The sequence below is a fragment of the Grus americana genome, unplaced genomic scaffold, assembly GCF_028858705.1.
Source record: "Grus americana isolate bGruAme1 unplaced genomic scaffold, bGruAme1.mat scaffold_75, whole genome shotgun sequence".
In the NCBI taxonomy this organism is placed as follows: domain Eukaryota; kingdom Metazoa; phylum Chordata; class Aves; order Gruiformes; family Gruidae; genus Grus; species Grus americana.
Genome location: NW_026561960.1, coordinates 360798 through 381580, shown reverse-complemented (window position 1 = coordinate 381580; position 20783 = coordinate 360798). Strand labels below are relative to the sequence as shown.

Below are 20783 nucleotides of genomic sequence, written 5' to 3'. Positions count from 1 at the left end.
AGACGCGCGCGTACGGTTTTCCCGTGCTTCGTCCGGCAATGCTGAGCAAACGAGCAGCGGCGAGGACGGTGGCACGCCAGCCAGCTCCTCTCTGCCGCGGTGGTCCCACGAACGGGGCTCAAACCCCATCTTCCACTGATGATGCTCTCCCTTTTTTTTTTTTTTCATTCTTCCCCCTCCCCAGTTTTCATGTTTAGGAATCTTGACTTTGAAGGAGAGGAGCGAGAACGTGACTCAGGGATGTGCCAACGCGGACACGGGGAGAAACTGCTTTTTTTTTTTCCAGTTGGAGGATTCCCATGAAAGCCATGCAGACGTCTTCAGTTATCCTTGGTGTGCTTCAGGCATTCAGTATCTCTAGACCAGCAAACTGAGGTGCACATCACGGTCAATGGGAGTTCGGTGTTGTTGAGCCTCCGTGCGTACGTGCGTGTGTTTGTTGCAGTTGCGTAGTGGTAGAGGGACTGCTAGCGCTTTATCATTCAGTGCTATTTTTTTAATACCCAATTCCTCCTCTCCTTTCTCTTTTTTTTTTCCAAATATAAACTCATGTTTATGTTCCAAATAGTTTTCTGTTATACTTGACGCCTTCTCCGTTTTCTTCTTTATCACGGCCGGGTTTTTGGTCTGGTTTGGGGTCCAGGCTTTCGTTCACTCCTACGTCCCTTACAGGTAGGAGAGGGATGTCCTGCCTGGCGGGGCAGCCTAAGGAGCGTCCGAGCAGTTGGGCTAAGGCGAAGGAAAAGCGTTTGCTCCCTGCCCTCCAGTTTTACAGCATTTTACTTTATTTTAATTTTCATTTTTATTTTCTTTTTATTTTCTTTTTGACTTTTATTTTTCTTTTATTTTAATTTTTTTTTATTTTTATTTTATTTTAATTTTATTTTTATTGTATTTATTTTCTTTTCCTTTGGCTCTGCCATCAGCCTGGAAGCTGCAAAATGCAGAAATGCCCCTTTCTTGTCCCCTGGCCGTAAACCGAATATAAGGGACCACTTAAAATCGAATACTTTGAATACAGCGTATGGTTTTGGGAACGGCCAGGTGAGACCTGGGGCTCTGCGTCCCTGGGCTGCCCCCCCCGTTGTTCCTCCGCTTTCCTTCCTTTTACCTCCCTGGGACTCTAGGGGTTGGTTGTTTTGTTTTTTCTTTTTTCAGCCCTGTCCTTGCAAAGTCTTTTCTCTCGCAGGGTGGGACGAGCTGGGAGGAAAGCGGGAAGCTGCCTTCTCCTCCTCCCTCTCCCTGCCGCTTTGCAGGAACAAGCTGTTCAGCAGAGACGGTTCTCGTGCCCCCTTCACGTTTTGGGGGGGTCCTTGGGCTGCGGCGTCACCCCAGGCACATGCGGTCGAGTCGGGTGGCCCTGGAGCCTGGGAGGAGAGGACAACCCAGAAGAAAAGGTCCCCTTGCAGCCCTGCACCTTGCTGGGGGCTCAGCACCTGCTCCAGGCTCTTGGCGGCTGCGGCCGCTGCCCCGCGCCCAGCTGGGACGGGCGCACGAACCCTCCTGCCATCGGCTTCTCCCATCCGCCGCGGGAACCGTTTTGTGCATCAAACCGACCCAAAGTGACGTGCGGGTGGGGAAAAGAAAATGTGAAATGGCTCTGTAAGGGTGAGAGCGGCACATCACCGAGCAGGGCCAAAATCGGACGCTTTTACGGGATGGGGCTTTGCAAACCGTAGTTTGACGGTTGCCGGCACGGCGGGGTGACCGGTGGAGGGGGAGGAAACTGGTTTAGCTCTTCAAAAAGGAGGGGAGGCCAAAAAAAAAAAGGGGGGTGTGTGTGCTTGGAGGAAGGGAAAGGTGCAAAGCCTGGGTTTTCTCGCTGCTCTTCCTCCGTGCACCTCCCGTCCACGCTGCCTTCCTGTGCTGCTCCCCCGTGCCGTCCCTCCCTCCCCAGGGAGAAAAGGTCGCAGTGGGGGAGAGCCCTGAGCTCTCCACCAGTTGGAAAATAAACTTGAATTCCCGTGGAGGTAGAAGCGTTAAGCCGGTGACGGGCATGGGCGTGGAGCTGGGCGGTTGTGGTACCAGTCCCCTTGCTGCCCTGTCCCTAAATGAAATTATTTGGCTTCTCGTAGCGGCCAGTTTTTCTTTTGTCCTTGTTCTTTTCCGTAAGAGGAGAGCGCAGGGCTGGACTCGGCTCCCTCCTGGCAGGGGCCGGAGGCTGGGATTGTTCCCTGCGCGTGCCTGGCGTCTCTTCGGCTCGGAAAGAAAGAAAAGACAGAAACCCACCCGGGAAGGAAAACGGGGCCGGGCTGAACGAAGAGCTCCCCAGATCTCCCGGGAGCCCCTTCGAAAGAAGTTTCCTAAAATGTAGGTGCATGGAAATCCCTAAGGGGGGAAAAAAGATGTAAAAAGGTAATAAATAAGGTGCTGGCACTTTTTCTTTTTTTAAATTTTATTTCATTTTTTCCCCCCATGTGCTACATTTAGAAATACAGACACTATTTTTTCATTTTGGAGATGCTGAAATATATTTATTTTATGGTAAGAGATGCTCTAGTTTGGAAATGCTCCGTGTTGTAAATAAAACTGAGCGGGGGAGGGGGTTGGAATCCATCAAGCAAATCTGTGTTATTTATCACTTTGAATCTTTGTGTGTTTTGTTTTGTTTTGTTTTGTTTTAATTATTCTTTGATTGATTTTGGGTTCCTTCTGTAAAACTCAAATAATATAAATCTGTGTCGCCGTCTCGTGGGTCCCGTCCGTGAAGGGTTGATGTTGGCTGACGGGTCCACCCGCCTGAGCCGTGTCTGTCTGATTTTTCTCTTGTCACCCATTGAACGTAATGGGAAAAGAATATAATAAAAGTCTCGTGTGTCTTGCTGTGCCACTCCCGAGTCTTTTAAAGGGAGGAGAGGAGTTGGAGGCATCTTTGGAGCTTTTTAAGGGGGGGTTTGGAGTGGGCAGCGCTGATTTGGGGGAAATCCATCTCCCTGGGATGTTGGGTCAGGAACCAACCGATTGGGGAAAGAGTTGAAATCAGTGGGTTTGGGGTTTTATTGATTTATGTAATTTAAAAAAAAAAATTCTTTTAATTTCTCTATGCAAGTGATGGCAATGAGCTCTGTGTTGCAGGAGGGAGGCGACAGCAGCATCACCCACGTCACCTCTGCCAGACCGGGGGTGTGCGGGGAGTTCAGAAATGGGACTTGGGGGGGTGAAGGTGTTGGTACAGGAGAGAAGTCACCCCATCCAGAGTGAGCAGATCCTCCCCCCTGCCTATTTTGGCTTTTTTTTGGACCATTTGCAACACAATTAATTACCATTCAATCCAAAGGTTCTAGTTATCTTCCTTTTTTTTTTTTTTTTTTTTTTTAAATTTCTTTCCAAAACCCTTCTGGCACAGGTCTGTGGGGTCAGGCAGGTTCATCCCGATCACCCTTTTACCTAAAACTTGAGGAATTGAGAGAAAAATGGGGCACTTGAGCCAAGCCGGGGATCGGAGCCCGGTGCCTCAAAATCCCCCGGGACCAGCGGCGCGCGGGATCCCGATGGGATGCTCGGAAGCATTGGAGACGTCACCAACCGGCTGCCGGATTTAACAAAGGTTTTATTACGGTTTAGGGAAAGCCGCAGGATCTACAGCGCCCTCGGAGCTGTTAGAGAGAAAATGAAGCCGGAGAAATCCAGGTTTGAAGGGAAGGCTGATCCGCGGGTGCAAATTTTCGGAGGAGGTGACTGGGAAACACCGAAGGGATTGATTGATGCGGCTGCGTGTGATGGATAAATCCTTCCCGTGGAGCATCCCATCGCTGGCAGTGATGGACGGGTGCAACTATCCCCAGGCTGATGCTGCTGGAAAGCTGATGTTGCCGTTTAATTGTACCTTCAAAATAAAAAGCAAACAACCACCAAACAGTTTCACGGACTAGAAACTCCCCCTAACATCAGTTTAGGAGCTTGGGAACAGCGGATTTTCTCGTTCGCAAAGGAGCAAATGCTTTGCTTCGACGAGACCGCAACGTGGTAATATCCCCTGTAAATGCAAACGATCCCGCCGCGTTGAGACTGAAATGAAATGCAAAACGTCAGCACGGAGCACGGCAAGAACAAAACAGCCTCTTCCCATCGTAAATTATCAACTCTCCCCCAAAGCAGCTTAATTTTCCTTGTTTTATTTTATTACGAGTAAACACCAGAGAAGCCCCGTGAGCCAGCAAAAATGAGAAGCAGCGTCAGGCGTAGGAAGCCAGACTCTGACTTTGCACCACACCCGCTGATTTGTGGCTACGTTTTGAAATGATTCCTTTATTTGTTTTTAATGGGCCACGTCTGCTGTTTGGGCTGACTTACGTGAGCGGTGGGAACGCGGCCGGGAAGGGGACGCCACGGGGCTCCTCCTTCGGGGACCTCTTTGCGGAGCTGCCGAATATAAGAAAACAGGTGGAGAGAAAACTTCTAAAACTGCGTTATCGACTGGGATCGTGGCGTGGTGGGAGGTTATTTCCCAGCGTGGTCCCCTTCCCCTCTCCTCTTTTTACCTGTACCGCTTGGTGTTGATGAGCCAGTGCACAAAGTCCTTGGCCTTCATCTTGTCCAGGTAGCGGGTGAAGTCGCTGGTGAAGGTGCCTTCCGAGTGTCGCTTGATGTTGGAGGCGAAGCTTTGGGCGCTTTGGGATTCGTACGACTGCCATCTGCTCGGGAGAGAAGGATGGGGGAAGAAAATGTGGTTTAATGCACATGGTGGCATCCTGCATTGTCCCTGCGGGAGGTGCCCAGAGTGGGGGGTGTGTCCTGTAAAGTACTTTACTGTGTGCAGCATCCTCCAGAAAAGCTCTAATAATAAAGAAAAATAATTTGCAGCCTCGGGAGGGTCTGCCAAGCCAGGCCAGGGTTGTCCCCGCCATCATATATACGCACTATCCTATCCCATATTATTTGCCCTACTCCTTGCTCGGCTGTGGTGGGTTCATGCCTGGGAGGGAGGGAGGGAGGGAGGGAGCGTGGTGCCGCCCCGAGGTTTAGATCAACCTCCTCCAGCTCCAGGACAGAGAGCTGACATTGGGGTCCCCCCCTTCCACAAATTCCCCCCGGCAGAAGATCCCCAAAGGATTTTCCTCCCACACAGCTGCCGGCATGGAGCGGGGCTCAGCACCCAGCCCAAATGTGTTGGGTTTGTGTGGCAAGGTTTTGGTAGCGGGGGGGGCTACAGGGGTGGCTTCTGTGAGAAGCTGCCAGAAGCTTCCCCTGTGTCTGACAGAGCCAATGGCAGCCGGCTCCAAGATGGACCCGCCCCTGGCCAAGGCCGAGCCAATCAGCGCCTCTGTGAGAACATATTTAAGAAGGAAAAAAAAACCAGTTAGAGAGAGCTTTTGCAGCGGGAGAGAGGAGTGAGAAGCTGTAAGAAACTCTGCAGACACCCAGGTCAGTGCAGAAGGAGGGGCAGGAGGTGCTCCAGGCACCGGAGCAGAGATCCCCCTGCAGCCCATGGTGAAGGCCATGGTGAAGCAGGCTGTCCCCCTGCAGCCCATGGAGGAAGGATGAGGGGGTGCAGAGATTCCCCCTGCAGCCCATGGAGGAAGGATGAGGGGGTGCAGAGATTCCCCCTGCAGCCCATGGAGGAAGGATGAGGGGGTGCAGAGATTCCCCCTGCAGCCCATGGAGGAAGGATGAGGGGGTGCAGAGATTCCCCCTGCAGCCCATGGAGGAAGGATGAGGGGGTGTAGAGATTCCCCCTGCAGCCCGTGGAGGAAGGATGAGGGGGTGCAGAGATTCCACCTGCAGCCCGTGGAGGACCCCACGCCGGAGCAGGTGGAGGCACCTGAAGGAGGCCGTGGCCCGTGGGAAGCCCACGCTGGATCACGTTGCTGGCAGGACCTGTGGACCCGTGGAGAGAGGAGCCCACGCCGGAGCAGGTTTGCTGGCAGGACTTGTGACCCCGTGGGGGACCCACGCTGGAGCAGTTTGCTCCTGAAGGTCTGCACCCCGTGGGAGAGACCACGCTGGAGCAGTTCGTGAAGGACTGTAGCCCGTGGGAGAGGCTCCATGTAGGAGCAGGGGAACGATGAGAGGAGTCCTCCCCGTGAGGAGGAAGAAGCGGCAGACTCAAAGATTAATTAGAGTTGTACATTTTTTATCTTTGCTGGATGCCTTAGCACTTCAGGGGGAGTAAAATGCCACCCCCCACCCCCCCTCATTTGCTGAAACTTTGGCTTTTGTTTGCCTGTCACCACGCACTTTCAGTGCTCTGGTTTAAATTCTTTGGTGGCATCTCCGTGCGAGGCTCGCTGCGATTTCGGGGATGCTGTGGTGGCCGGGGAAGGGCGATGAGATGCTCGGAGCATCTCGCCACGGACCCGGAGGTCCCCACTTGTCCCGTTTCCTCCCACGTTTGCTCCTGAAGCTTTAAAACTTAATAATATAAAAGCAGCGGGGGATCTGAGCCGCCCCGTAACGGGTATTTTCCCAAGGGTTTGCGCCTCAGTCGTATGTTGGCAGCTTGTGCTGTGAAACACACCAAAACGCCGCTTATGCCTTTCGCCCCGGCGTTTACACCCCATTTCTCTCCTCCGGGTAGGTTTGGTTCAAAACAGAGCTGGTTTCTCCCCATCCACTAAGTTTTCCAAGCAGGATGAGTTTTGGGGTTGCGTGGCTTTAAATAACCGCCCATGCCCAAGATTCCGATTCCAAGAAACGGTCACTTTTTGTGTACCTGGAGTTGGTACACAGCGGGCGACACTGAGCTCCTCTCGGTGAGGGTTACTGCGGTGTCCTGGGGGGGGTCTAACCCCCCTTGATTGATCCCCAAAACCCCAAAACCGCTGACCGACGTCAGGATGAGCCAGGACGAGGGTTACAAAATGACGCTGCTGGAAGAGTTACAGGTAGGGGCTCTGCCGAGGGGCCCAACGTCCCCGATGCCCCCCCACCCCGCCCCAAACGGTTGGAAACCTCTCCCCGAAATCCCGTCGGCATTTCCCCGGAGCGCAGAGGGATGCGGAGGGGGGAGATGCTTTGTGCCGGGGAGGGCTCCCGGCGGCAGGTTCAGCGTCGTTGGTCGGAGTACGGGGGCAAAACGGTTTCTAAGAGAGACGGAGACTTTCCCCGTGTCACCCGCGGGGTGTTTGACTCCCAAACCGCCCCGTGTATTCCCACTCCAACACCCACCTAATGCGCTCGAGCTTGTGATTTCGTTTAAATCGCGATTTTTTTTTTTTTAAAACTGCGATTTTTTTTTGAAACCGCGATTTTTTTCTTTAAACAGCGATTTTTTTTTTTAAATTGCAATTTAAAGCGATTTTATTAAGCCCTTTCATCCCATACCTTTTCCCGGCTTGGGGTTTGGAGTTTCTTGGGGTTGGTTTTTTTGGGGATTTTTTTTTTTTTTTGGCAAAACCAAAGGGGAGCAGGATGCATTTTTGCTAAGAGGGGACGGAGGGTGGTGGAGGCCATCATCGGAGAGAGGACAGGAAAGCCACGGGCGCGTGATAATCCGGCTGCCGGGTTACGTGGGCGAGTCCCGGGAGCTGGCGGGGAGTTAGCAACAGGTCGGCTCTGAAATTAATACTCGGGGACCAGCAAACTCGTTTCCAGACAGGAGCGTTTCTTCCTCTTGTTCGTTAAATTAACTGGTGCCTTTCCTGAGCATCGCTGCTGCGCGGTGGCAGGTGATGCTGTTCAGTCGAAGCAGGAATTTGGGGGATAAAAAGCAGATTTCACGTTAGTGTTTGCAGCTTAAATCGTAACAAGTTATTTATTTTCTGGCTTTGGGTTTGTTGTTTTTTTTTTTTAATTAAGTCTTTTTGATTAATGCATCATTATTAGTACAACGGGCAGCATATGCCAGCGCAGCGTTTGAAGTTTTATTTTAAATTATGGGTTTGGTTCTTTTGGGCTGTTTCCCAGTGCCCGGTGTAGCTCTTGCTTCTTGAATTTCGTCCAACAGCCCTGACAGTTCCCCAAGTTTTCTTGGTGTTTTGCTCTTCTTCAAACTTCGGTTTCAGAAATCGAGCAACTGGGTGCGAATCTCAGAGGGGTTTTTGGGGGTTTTTTTTTGTGTTTGAACGATGCTACGGGCTGTTTTATTGGGTTATGGGAAGAGAAACCTCCTCCAAGTCCGTGCTTTTAGGGCTGTGCCTGGAGGAGGAGGCACGCGGAGGCGTGATGCTCGTGGATTTGGGTGGACGCGGGGGTGGACGATGGCCGGGAGGACGTAAGGGAGCTCTGCGCAACTTTTCCCTTCTCCTTTCTAAACAGGGAGATGACGAAGAGGCAGTGATTGACCAAGGAAGAACGAGCAACGTCGTCAATATTCACTATGAGAAGGAGGAGTTGGAAGGTGAGTCTCTGCTGAGATCCCGGTAGAGGAGCCGCCAGCCCAGCGCCTTTTCCCGTCGCACAAAGTCCCTGCGACGTCCCTTGCTTGGCATTTTAGATGATCGGGAACCATCACTTGTTGTTGCTCTCTCGTTGCAAAGTTTGAGTAAAATAGGCTTGGGAAAAAAGGGCAGGTCTGTGACGTTCAGGGATCCAGTTAAAAGAAAATTAAGAGAAGTTGGTGTTTCCTCCTGGGGTGGCTGCACTGATTTAATTGCAGCATCTGCGTCAAGCGTCTCCGCGGTATCGAGAACGATGCAAACGCCGCTTTTTCGCAGGCCACCGGACCCTGTACGTGGGCGTGCGGATGCCGCTGGTGAGGCAAAGCCACCGGCATCACCGTCCCCACAGCCAGAAGCATCGGGAAGAGGAACGGGAGAAGGACTCTGCCCCGACGGAGCAGGGCTACCACTGTAAGTCCCGCCGCAGCGTTCACTGAACTCCTCGGGGCTACGTGGGTGCTGGGGTCTTCTGCAAGCAGGTCCCCGTGCCGGTTTGAGTGGCTTGCTGTTCCTCCGAGGGAAAGCGGCATCATTTAGCAGGACCCTCTCTCTTTTCCCAAACTTTCCTCTTTCTTCTCTTTTTTTTTTTTTTTTTATTTTTTTTTAAGACAGTTAAATGCATAAAGGATTTAGGCTCGCCTTCCTCAGAGGGATCCTGGCTTTAAAAATGGAACTGTGGGGAAGGGAAGGTGCCCATCCTTATGCAGAGGTGGATTAGATGCTTCTCCTTCTCTGGGGCTCTGTGCAAGCCTGGACAGAGCCAGGGCAGAGGGGCCAGCCCGATGTTTATGGTGCCGATCGATGCCCGCTTTGCCTATGAGCGTGACGGGCCGTATTCGGGCACGGTAACGGGACGGGGCTTTGCCTTCTGCCCCCAGACACTCCGTCCCAGCGAGTGCAGTTCATCCTCGGGACCGAGGAGGACGAGCAGCACGTTCCCCATGACTTGTTCACCGAGCTGGATGAGATCTGCGTGAAAGAGGGTGAAGATGCCGAGTGGAAGGAAACGGCAAGGTAAATCCCCGCTGCCGGCCGCGGTGGGAGAGGAGTCCCCTCGCCGGCAGCACCCGCGGGCTCTGCTTTCCGCTCTCCGGGACTTTGGCAAAGCTTTTGCAGGTGCCGATGCGAGGAGCCTTCTCTCGCCGCCCTGTAGCTCTGTTAAAGGGGTTGCGGAGCTGAGGCCGTTTCCTCGCAATGGGGCTGATCGCGCCTGATGTCCGCAGGTGGCTGAAGTTTGAGGAGGACGTGGAAGACGGCGGCGAGCGCTGGAGCAAGCCCTACGTGGCCACGCTGTCCTTGCACAGCCTCTCTGAGCTGAGGAGTTGCATCATCAACGGGACGGTGCTGCTGGACATTTGTGCCAACAGCATCGAAGAGATTGCAGGTACCGCGGGCGCCGCGTCTCTGCGGGAACGGCCGAGCTCGGTTTGCCGCGGTGCCCTCCGCTCCCGAATCAAACCCTGCCCCAACGGCGCGTCCTTTTCCAGAAACCCCGCTGTGTTTTTAAGTTGGTTTTGGATGCAGGCTGGGCGTGCAACAGTCACACCAGCTTTTTCTGGTGTGTTTTTTCCAGCTTTTTTTTTTAAATGTGTAGAGTCAGACAGAAAGGCCAGACGGGGCAAGAAAATTGCATTATTTCGAATGGGAAATAATTATCTTAGCAGAGTGATGAATAAGCACTTTGCTCGTGTTTTTTAGCAAAAGAAACTTCTTGCTTTCGCTGCAAAGGCTGAACTGTATTAAAATGTCTTGCTAAGCAAGGCTGGGCCTGTGTCAGGGGATCCTGCGTGGCACAGCCTTCCCCCGGGGGCTTCGGGGCTTGGGACCTGGGGGGGTTTCTGCTCTGATGGCTTCGTTTCCCTTTGCCATCCCCAGATATGATCCTGGGCCCGCAAGACCAGTCCACGGAGTTTGACGAGCACGTGCGGGCAAAAGTTCGAGAAGTCCTACTGAAGAAGCATCACCATCAGAATGAGAAGAAAAGAAACAACCTTCTTCCCATTGTCCGCTCGTTTGCTGATGTGAGCAAGAAGCAGTCAGACCTGCACCTCCTTGACAAGCCAGGTGAGGGTTCCTGCAGGGTTTGGCACCAGGTGAGGGTTCCTGCAGGGCTCTGGTCCCATTCGACTTGTCCTGGCAGAGGAGAAGCATCCCAATTGCTCCTTGTCCGTCTTTCTGAGTGTCTTTCTTTTTCCTACCAGCCCAAACACTCACCCCGCATCCTTGTCCTACCACTGCAGAAGCTAAAAATGGGGTGAACCACGAGAGCAACGCGATGGACTTAAGCAAGGTGAGACGCTCGTAGCTATCTTATGCCTTTAGGGCCAGATTTGGTCTTGCAAATTTGGCTGCAGAGTGCTGAGGGCTTTGCTTTTGGGGTATTTGCCTGAAAATCGCTTGTTGTGCCTAGGCGCAGCTGCATTTCATGAAGAAAATTCCCACCGGGGCTGAAGCATCCAACGTGCTCGTAGGAGAGCTGGATTTCCTTCGCCAGCCCATCGTGGCATTTGTCCGCCTGACCCCGGCTGTCCTCCTCTCGGGCATGACGGAAGTTCCCATCCCAACAAGGTCTGAACGAGAAGCACAAAGATTTTATTTCAAAAAACCCCCACCCAACGAAAGAACATCAAGGTGCATGCATCAGTTTGGCGTCCCAAGGGAACAAGGGCAGGGGGAGCGAGGACATTTCTCCCACTCGCATCCCTTCCCTGCTGTGTCTTTCAAACCCCTTGGCCAATTTTAATGAAAATTGGCCCAAAAATTAAATTTGCCATCGGTTTTGGTGAATTTCAAATTCCTGGCGGAGTCGGTGAGCCTACGTGTCCCCTCTGGAGCTGCGCTCGGGGCTGGGGGCTCCCAGGGATTTCCTTGGGTGTCCTTTGAGCAAGGACACGTTCTTCTCGCTCATTGTGTTTTTCTTGCCCAGGTTCCTGTTTGTTTTGCTTGGACCAGAAGGCAAAGCCCATCAGTACCATGAGATCGGCAGGTCCATGGCTACTATCATGACGGATGAGGTGCGAGAAGAGAGAATTCCGGGTCATTTTTGGTTTTCTTCACCTCTCTGCAGTAGTGAGGAAGAGGATTTGCTTCCCAACTGCCCACACCTCTCCAGATAGCCCACCCCTCGTTCACACGCCGAAGCAAACGCACGGATTTGTATCACCCCACCTCTTGGAGGTTGAAATCCCACCCGGTGTGCATCCTGCACCTCCCCGGGGTCCCCAGCACCCTGTCCCCAGTGGTGGCGTTGCCAGGGCCAGTGAAACTTCCCCGCTTTGAGCAAAAGGGTATGGTGTGCCATGAGGGATGGGGACCTCGTGGAGGAGATGATTACAAGTACTGTGATGGACAGATTTTTCCATTTGGGGGAATATTTCCTGCCATTACAAGCAGGAAATTTGGGGAAAATGATCTTGCATTTAGCCAGGAGCTTACTGTAGTGCTTAGGACATCGGAGATGGGTTGGCCTCTGAGCAGGTTGTCTCCTGTCGGCAGGTTTTCCGTGACGTTGCCTATAAAGCCGAGAACCGGGCTGACCTCGTGGCCGGCATCGACGAGTTTCTGGATCAGGTCACGGTCTTGCCGCCAGGAGAATGGGATCCATCGATCCGAATCGAGCCCCCGAAAAACGTCCCTTCGCAGGTGGGTGCTGCGGCGGAGGGAGGCGCGAGGGGGACGGGCAGGCCGGCGGCCGGCCGGCCGGGGATGCTGTTCTGGGACCCAGATTCACCAGGTCCCAGTTTGACGCAGTCACATACCCAGACCAGAAGCCCAACAAGCCAGTGGTTACGAATCCATAGCTTTGGCTTATTTCCTTTTTAACAGGGAAAAAGGAAGATGCCAGGAGCTCTCGATGACAGTGCTTCTCACAGCAAGCCAGAGAAACACAGTGGTCCTGAACTGGAGCGCACGGGAAGGTGTGAGCTTTAATAGTTTGTGGGGTTTGTTGTTTGTTTTTTTTTTTTCTCTTTGCCTCTAGAATCGGAGCGTGCACCTTCCCTTGTAGCAGTTTTCTGGGGTTAGTTGGTTCAGTGAAGGGGCTTCACATTACCAGCTCGGTCCCCTGGGCTGGGCAGGTGAGATCTGGGCAGCTGGGCTCAGCCACAGCACCACTGCAGACAGATTTTCTTGATTTGGGGTGGAAGCAGCTGTGTAAATACCTCCAGGGAGAGCTCTGCTGCTTCTCCAAGCAAGGGACAGTTGCAGTAAGAGGGGATGGGCTTTCAGGTTTGGTCCTTTTTCTTTTTGTTGGAGGGGTTTTTTGTGCTTGCTTGGTTTCTGCCGGGTATAAAACGGCCGAAGGAGACTGCTGCTGGTTAGCAATGAAGGTTACTGTCTGCTTGGGCTTGTCCTTCTGCAGCAAAACCCCCTCTGTGTGGTCTTGCAGGGAAACAGTCTATTTGTTTTTCCTTCCTCCAGGCTCTTTGGAGGTTTGATCCTGGACGTGAAGCGCAAAGCCCCGTGGTTCTGGAGCGACTTTCGGGATGGTCTGAGCCTGCAGTGTCTGGCGTCCTTCCTCTTCCTCTTCTGTGCCTGCATGTCCCCTGTCATCACCTTCGGGGGACTGCTGGGGGAGGCGACCGACGGCCACATCGTGAGCAGCTCTCTTGGGTGGCGTGGGGGAGCGCAAAACTCATGCAAAATCTTCGCTGCAGTGAATTTGCTTTGGGTTTTTTCTTCTTTTTCCCATTGATTTATTTCCTCGCCGCTGCCTCTTCCCTGGACAGAGTGCCATGGAGTCACTGCTGGGCGCATCCATGACCGGCGTGGTGTATTCCCTCTTTGCTGGCCAACCTCTCACCATCCTCGGCAGCACTGGACCCGTCCTCGTGTTCGAAAAGATCCTCTACAAATTCTGCAAGTAAGGCCGGCTGCCGCGGCCGAGTGCCGCGAGAGCCTTCAGGAGGCACTGGTGGAGAAAAGAGGTTTTTCTTGTCTTTTTCTCAGTGAGAGTTGTTAGATTTCAGTTGTTTTCTGTGTCGCAGACGTTGCACGCTGCTGCTTTAGTATGTGATGGTGCAAGAGCCCTTGGTCTCTGAAGGATGGATGAGGTTGTTTGGGGGTTTTAGGGTTAAAATGAAGCAGGAAGAGGAGAAGCCATAAGGATGGGGATCCTTGTGTTGTGATGAGTTTGATGTGAGATGAGACACCCTGATTGCAATTCAATTTATTCTTCAGCCCCAGCTTGCTGGTAGCAGGTGACTGGGTGCAAAATCAGCCGGGGTTTTGGTGTTAGGGCATGGGGGTGATGTGGGAGGACACCACCTTCCACAAAGGGCCCTGACCTCAATTAGCCTCCAAGGCCTTAACACAAGCTAATTGTTAAATAACAATCATGAAATAATTGGCCTCTCCTCCTGCAGGTCCGCACCCTGCACCGCAGCCCCAAGGCTGTCTGTAGTAGGACATGGAAAGTGCATTTACCACCTGCAGCCTTGACGTGCTCCTAAATTGCTCGTGATTTTCCCCGAAGGAAGGCACGGCTCGGCGCCTCTTCCTGGCCTTTCCAGCCTTTGTTTGATTTTGGTTTCCCAGGGAGTACGCGCTCTCCTATCTCTCTCTGCGGGCCTGCATCGGGCTGTGGACTGCCGCCTTCTGCATAGTGCTGGTGGCCACCGACGCCAGCTGTTTGGTGTGCTACATCACCCGCTTCACCGAAGAAGCCTTCGCCTCCCTCATCTGCATCATCTTCATCTACGAGGCTCTGGAGAAGCTGAGTCACCTGCGAGAGACCTACCCTGTGCACATGCACAGCAAGCTCGACTTCCTCACCGTCTACTAGTGAGTTTTTCTTTTCCTCCTAAAAGGCTGCTGCCCCTTGGCAGGAGCTCAGGGCTGCACCTCTATTGCCTTTCCCTCACCCTCGTCTTGGCTTTTCTCCTCCCAGCTGTAAGTGTGAGGCACCAAGCCATCCCAGCAACGCAACCCTGCGTTTCTGGGAGAGCAACGAGATCAACGTGTCTGGCATCGCCTGGGAAAACCTCACGGTGACTGTAAGTGCCCCAAGCCACTACTTCCGCGGCCGCGGGGTCCAGGGGCGTTCACATTTTGCAAAAGTCAGAGCCCTTCGGGTGATGAGGGGCTTCAGACTGTGCTAGTGCTGCTCTGCAAAGTCATTCTTTAAATCTAACGTGTGGTTTTAACCCGCTTGGTCCTGGGAAGGAGAGTCCACCTTGTCCCCCCAACATCGTGGGTAATAACTGTCCTCCTTGACCCTGTCGCAGGACAATTTTTCTGACCAGGAGCAAGGTTAAGTGGGTGGTTTGATTCTTGTAGAAGTTGGAGGACTTAAGTTCCTGCTTGAAGGTAGTCCTTAGCTTCCTTACTTGGTTCCTAAGAACTCCAGTCCTTGCTTGCTTACTCAGCACTGTCTGTAGGTCCATGCATAAATTTGCACGTCTGAGCAGCCTCTCGGGCTGCTGTTGCTGGAAGCAAAGCCCAGGCATAGGATGGGAGGCTCTTCAGGACATCTTCATCCCCTCTTGGCCGTGTCCTGGGAGCCCTTCGCTGGGAAGGGACGATTCGTCTCTTCTCCTTTCCTTCCGCGGCTGTCTTAGCCCTCCTTCCCTGCTCCCTCTTTCTCTATCCCCAAGAACTTCCAGTGTTTCCTTCCCCTCTTGGCGTCTTCTTCAGCCACGGTTGCCTGCCATTCGAGCGGAGGATGTGCCATGGGTCTGTGATATGGTGTCCCATCACATCTCGCCTCTCCGCTCTCCTCTGTGCGGTTCGATGTCACTTGTTCAGCTGCTGCTCATTCAATATAAATCTCCGTCAGCAGCAGCAGCAGCAGCAGCAGTTACAAGGTCATGGATCTTGGACCAAGATCCTCAAAAGCCCCGAGTTATCCCAGGTTTCCTTGCCGCACGTGCACTACCTTTGTGTCCTGACGCTCTGTTTCTCCAGGAATGTCGGTATTTGCATGGAGAGTTTCACGGACCTGCCTGTGGACGCAATGGCCCCTACGCGCCTAATGTCCTCTTCTGGTGCTGCATCCTCTTCTTCTCCACCTTTGTCCTGTCGAGCTTCTTGAAGAAGTTTAAAAGCAGCCGTTACTTCCCAACCAGAGTAGGTAGAAGATGGTGGCCGGCAGCAGTCTCCACACTCATTTCCCAAAATGGCTTTCCCGGAGCGCTAAGCAGTATTTGCCACCGCTTGGTCAAGCTGGGAAACATTGACCTTGAAGGCCAAACTCTCCAGCAGCTTGGATGTCCCTCCCTCGTTTCCATGAGTGCTAAACGACCGTGGCGTTTCCCACCTGCCTCGCGACCTGCCCCCGAGCGATATTTTGCTCAGGCAGTGGGAAATGAGGTCTTCCAAAGTTGTGGGGGTTTATTTGCCTTTTTTTTTTTTTTTTTTTTTAACCTTCTGTGCATTATGCTCAAGGGGAAAGTTGGTTCAAATGAGGAGCTGCCATAGGAAAAGACACTTTTTCTTCCTTTTGAGGAACATACGATGCCTCAGTGCGCCTTATTCCCATTTTAGCTGTGAGCATGGCTGCAGTGGCAGCCATCTGCTTCCTTATTTTTTAATATTTTTTTTACTTAAGGTTTGAATTCAAACAACCCTCTTCCACCTAATTAAACTCTTTTTTTTTTTTATTGTCTGACACCAGCTCTCACAGAGACAAGCACAGCAACAGTAGCTAACCAAGGGATTTGGCTGCATGTCCTCAGAGTGGTGGGATTTTGTTAACCAGCCTTAATGTTGTTGATGTCTCTCATTTTTCCATCTCATGTTGTGGCCCCCTTTGCGATGCCCCTTTCAGCTCTGGTTTCTTGCCCCAGGTGCGGTCCACAATAAGTGACTTTGCTGTTTTCCTCACCATCGTCATCATGGTGCTCATTGACTTCATGACTGGGATCCCGTCACCGAAGCTCCACATCCCCCATACGTTCAAGGTAGGGGGGGTGTTGTGGCACGGAGCGGGTTTCACCGGGGCAGGACAGGGCTGAGTCTGGAGGAGATGCTGGTGGTGTGACCATCTCCTCCTCCACCTCCAAGTGCATCGTTTCCTCCTGGAAATGAGAAGACAGCCCCAAAACTAGGTACCTGCAGGAGAAATAGCTACAGGTGCTTGCAAAGAGGATGCTGGCACTGCTGAGCCCCGGGGTGACGTGAAACCAGGGCTGGGAGATGCTGTGACACGGGGATGGAGGGGAAAATCCAAGCCGGTGAAGTAGCTGGGCTGGGAGACGAGGCTGATGTGTGTGCTTTGTTGCAGCCTACCAGAGACGACCGCGGGTGGTTCATCAACCCCATAGGACCCAACCCTTGGTGGACGGTGGTGGCTGCGCTCATCCCAGCTCTGCTTTGCACCATCTTGATATTCATGGACCAGCAGATCACGGCTCTTATCGTGAACAGGAAGGAGCACAGGCTGAAGGTAAGGGGCTGCAGGAGACAACCCCATCCCCAACGCGCTCTGGGCTGCAGGTACGGGGAGAAGCTCCAATTCCAAATGCCTTGTGAAGGCATTGGTTTGGAACAACGTCAGGCAGCGTGGCAAGATGGTCTCCTGGCTTAACGATGACACAGGGAGCAAACGACAACAGGGGAGTTCAGATGAGCAATCTTTCGGAGGAGCATATTAAGCTTAGAGCGTTGTAGAAGCGCGCTTTTGTTTTAAAATGTCAGCAGCAGCTGGGGAACGAATCATTTTGATGTGCTGCCAGGGATAACTGAGAGTCATATCTTACTCGCAAGTGGTAGAAATGTCTTTATGAATGAAAAATAGTAAGGTGGGTTTTTTTGTTGAGAAGTAGATACAAACTCCCCAAATCCACTCTGCTGCTGGATTGTCATGCAAGGTGCTTGCGCAAAGACTGGATACATCCTTATTTGTTTCCAGTTCGTGTTTTAAATTTTCAAGACGTCGACTTGAGCTCAAACAGGGTTGTTTGGGTCTGACTTGCGACGTTGTCCTTGCTCTTGTCCCGTGAGATGCTCTGTTTCTTGTTTCGCTCCGCGCAGAAAGGATGCGGGTACCACCTGGACCTCTTCATGGTGGCCGTGATGCTGGGGGTGTGCTCCGTGATGGGGCTGCCGTGGTTTGTGGCTGCGACCGTCCTGTCCATCACCCACGTGAATAGCCTCAAAGTAGAGTCTGGCTGCTCAGCTCCAGGAGAACAGCCCAAGTTTCTGGGGATACGAGAGCAGAGAGTCACTGGCTTGATGATCTTTGTGCTCATGGGCTGCTCAGTCTTCTTCACTTCGGTGTTAAAGGTAAGAGGAAAATGGAAACCACCCAACAACCGCGAGCTTTTTGGAGGTTATGCAAAACTAGTCCCCTTTCTCCAGGCCTGAGTAGCTGTGGAGCAGAGGAGGAGGTGATCCCAAACCTTGGGGCTCGATCCGTGGTGGGAACCACCCTCGGTTGCACTTTCCAGCCCTTCAGACCCCAGTTTGGCACGCTCGAGCCAAGCGAGCAAGCCAACTGCTTGGATTTTCAGATGTCTTTCAGGCCCACCCGTGTTTATGGGTTACGATGAAGCGTATTTAGAGCAGTACCTCTGCTCTTTCAACCAGGCAGCACGTTATCGCTTGCAATTTGTTCCCCCAGATGCCTCGGAACAGCCGTTCCCAGTAGCTAAACGCGCTGAAATCGTCCCCGTGGGCTTCCTTGCGTGTTGCCACAAGAACACGTACAAATGTTTTTCTACCGTCGCAGAACGCGGCATATGGTAGCATGGGCGAAATCACCTATTTTCCTCCAACCTTTCTGGAAAACAGGATTATTCTGATGAAGTGTAACTCAAAAGCTCAGCCTAAAGCAGAGCATTAAATCGTTCGCACGCACAAAATCTCTGATGGTTAAAATCCGACACTTCTCTAACCCTCTGGAAGCTGGAAGGCTTTAGGCAATTTTAGGCAGGGACTGTAGAAGAGAGCGGTAATACTGAAAATGCAATTTGAAAACAAGAATGCACTAACTTCTGTATTTATTTTTGGAGTTTATACCAATGCCTGTGCTTTATGGCGTCTTTCTCTACATGGGTGTGTCGTCGCTCAGAGGAATTCAGGTACGGCCTCTTTTACAGCGTGTTGGGTCCCTGGTATTTCATCTCTATAGAAGCAGGTAAAAAAAGCAGTGGCATGGGGGGAAAAACCCCTCTCCGAAAGCAAGCGATCAAAATATTTTGTGTAAGAAAAAGATTGGAGGAGGCACAGGAGGTGTATAGGGCCGGGAGGACCGGGCAAGTTCAGGGCAGGTTACGGGAAAATGGGGGAATTCAGCGCGAAGGGAAGGCGATTTCTGTGGCTGGTGGAAATCCTTGCTGGGGGATTCAGCGTGCTGAGAAACGCTGAGAACAGAATAACGGGGAATAATTGCAGTTCGGTGGGCAGCTCTCGCGGGCAAGCCGGTTTATAGGTGGAGCGGAGGGAAAATTGGGTGCTGCTCGCAGAGGAACGCGGTGGGATCCAGGATTTCTCATTGCAAGTGAGATCCTGAACACTCCCTCCGCGTCTCCCCGGGGCCAGAAACTTCTCACTGTTATTTTACAGTTCTTCGATCGCTTGAAGCTGTTTGGGATGCCGGCGAAACACCAGCCGGATTTCATCTACCTGCGGCACGTCCCCTTGCGAAAGGTGCATTGCTTCACCATGATCCAGCTGATCTGCCTCGTCCTGCTCTGGGCCATCAAGGTGTCGCGTGCCGCCATCATCTTCCCCATGATGGTAAGAGCCGGTGCTGCTCGGCGTCGGGGTGTTTGTAGCGTCGGAGCGAGCTGTGGCATCATCTCTGACCTCGCTGCACCTTCCCTCTTATTCGTGAAGGTTTTGGCTCTCGTTTTTGTCCGGAAAGTGATGGATTTCTGCTTCTCGAAGCGAGAGCTCAGCTTTCTGGATGACCTTATGCCAGAAAGCAAGCAGAAGAAGTTGGACGATGCCAAAAATGAAGCCAAAGAAGAAGAGGTGAAGCTTGCTGGGTGCTCGGGGCCGGGCGTCTCCCTCGGGCTGTGAGATTGCCTCTTTCTGCCACAGCTCGTCTTTAAATGTCGGGGCAAGATCAGAACTAAACAGAAACGGATCCTAATAGCCTGGATCACACATCGTAACCTTTTGTCCTAAATTAGCAGTGAGCTTAACACTTGACTAGAGGTATAATTTTAAAAATGAGTCCTATAATAAAGATTATTATTATTATTATTATACCCTGCTGCACTGATAGCTAAAGCTGCCGCAGGTCAGGAGGAGAGGACAGCGTGCAACGTCTTTACTGGGTGCTGAGTTTATCTCCGCTTTGATTAAAGACCGAGAACTTGATTTGTCCCTTTTCCGTCAGGAGTCCCAGAAGGTGATGGAAGCTGCTGCTGCAAATTGGGTTCAACTGAAAGTGGGGAAGACCAGCGACTTGGATATCCCACAGCAAAGCAGCGACAGGTAAAGTGCCACCAAGCGCCAGGACCCCCGGCAAGATTCGTTTGAAGGTGTTTGGCACCGTCTTTATCGAGCGTCCCTCGGTAAAGCGGTCCGCTCGGCGGGAAAATCAAATTTCTGGGCAGGGCTGCCGGAGGCGATGGCGGGGCTCTGCCCCTGCGCAGAGCGGCTGCACAACTCCCATTTAACCCCCAAAACTTGCATCATCAGTGACTTTAGGGTAGCAGGAGATCCTCATATTTAAGAAAGAGGTGGTGTAGGCACGACCTGTAGCAGCAGTGGCTTAGGAGCCCGCTCCAGGGCTAAACGCCAGCAAGAGCCTTTGCCTGGAGCTGTTGTTCTACAGGCTTGCCTCCCGCAACTCCTCATCCAGCAAAACCTCCGGTGCTTACGCTGAGCTTTGGTTCCCCGGGCCCCCCTGGTCCTCTTGCTGGTGCTAACGCACTTGGCGGCAGCAGTTCCCGTAATCACGGATTGCGATGTAAAATATTTATTGCAGGACCGATCCTTCCGAGATTAATATCTGGGATGAAATGTCGAAAACGACCGTGTGGAAGACTCTCCCTATGAACACAGAAACAGTCTGAATTTGGGGAGGAAAAAGGTAAAGGACCGCATGCGAGCGTGACGAGACGCGCGCGTACGGTTTTCCCGTGCTTCGGCCGGCAATGCTGAGCAAACAAGCAGCGGCGAGGACGGTGGCATGCCAGCCAGCTCCTCTCTGCCGCGGTGGTCCCACGAACGGGGCTCAAACCCCATCTTCCACTGATGATGCTCTCCCTTTTTTTTTTTTTTTCATTCTTCCCCCTCCCCAGTTTTCATGTTTAGGAATCTTGACTTTGAAGGAGAGGAGCGAGAACGTGACTCAGGGATGTGCCAACGCGGACACGGGGAGAAACTGCTTTTTTTTTTTTCCAGTTGGAGGATTCCCATGAAAGCCATGCAGACGTCTTCAGTTATCCTTGGTGTGCTTCAGGCATTCAGTATCTCTAGACCAGCAAACTGAGGTGCACATCACGGTCAATGGGAGTTCGGTGTTGTTGAGCCTCCGGGCGTACGTGCGTGTGTTTGTTGCAGTTGCGTAGT

The 20783-nt window shown here is 52.5% G+C and overlaps 1 protein-coding gene across 1 annotated transcript; it reads left to right on the top strand.

The window, feature by feature from the left end:
• Positions 1-8190: 8190 nt before the first annotated feature.
• Positions 8191-20284, top strand: LOC129201007 (electroneutral sodium bicarbonate exchanger 1-like). Its single transcript, XM_054812236.1, has 23 exons — positions 8191-8278; positions 8595-8729; positions 9197-9332; positions 9542-9702; positions 10194-10382; positions 10520-10608; positions 10729-10886; positions 11245-11332; positions 11814-11960; positions 12144-12235; positions 12738-12912; positions 13046-13179; positions 13854-14099; positions 14206-14311; positions 15222-15383; positions 16103-16216; positions 16540-16701; positions 17289-17540; positions 18269-18337; positions 18822-18995; positions 19095-19232; positions 19603-19700; positions 20197-20284. The coding sequence occupies exons 2-23, from the start codon at positions 8624-8626 to the stop codon at positions 20282-20284; spliced, it is 3084 nt and encodes a 1027-aa protein (XP_054668211.1). The 5' UTR covers positions 8191-8278; positions 8595-8623.
• The last annotated feature ends 499 nt before the right edge of the window (positions 20285-20783 follow it).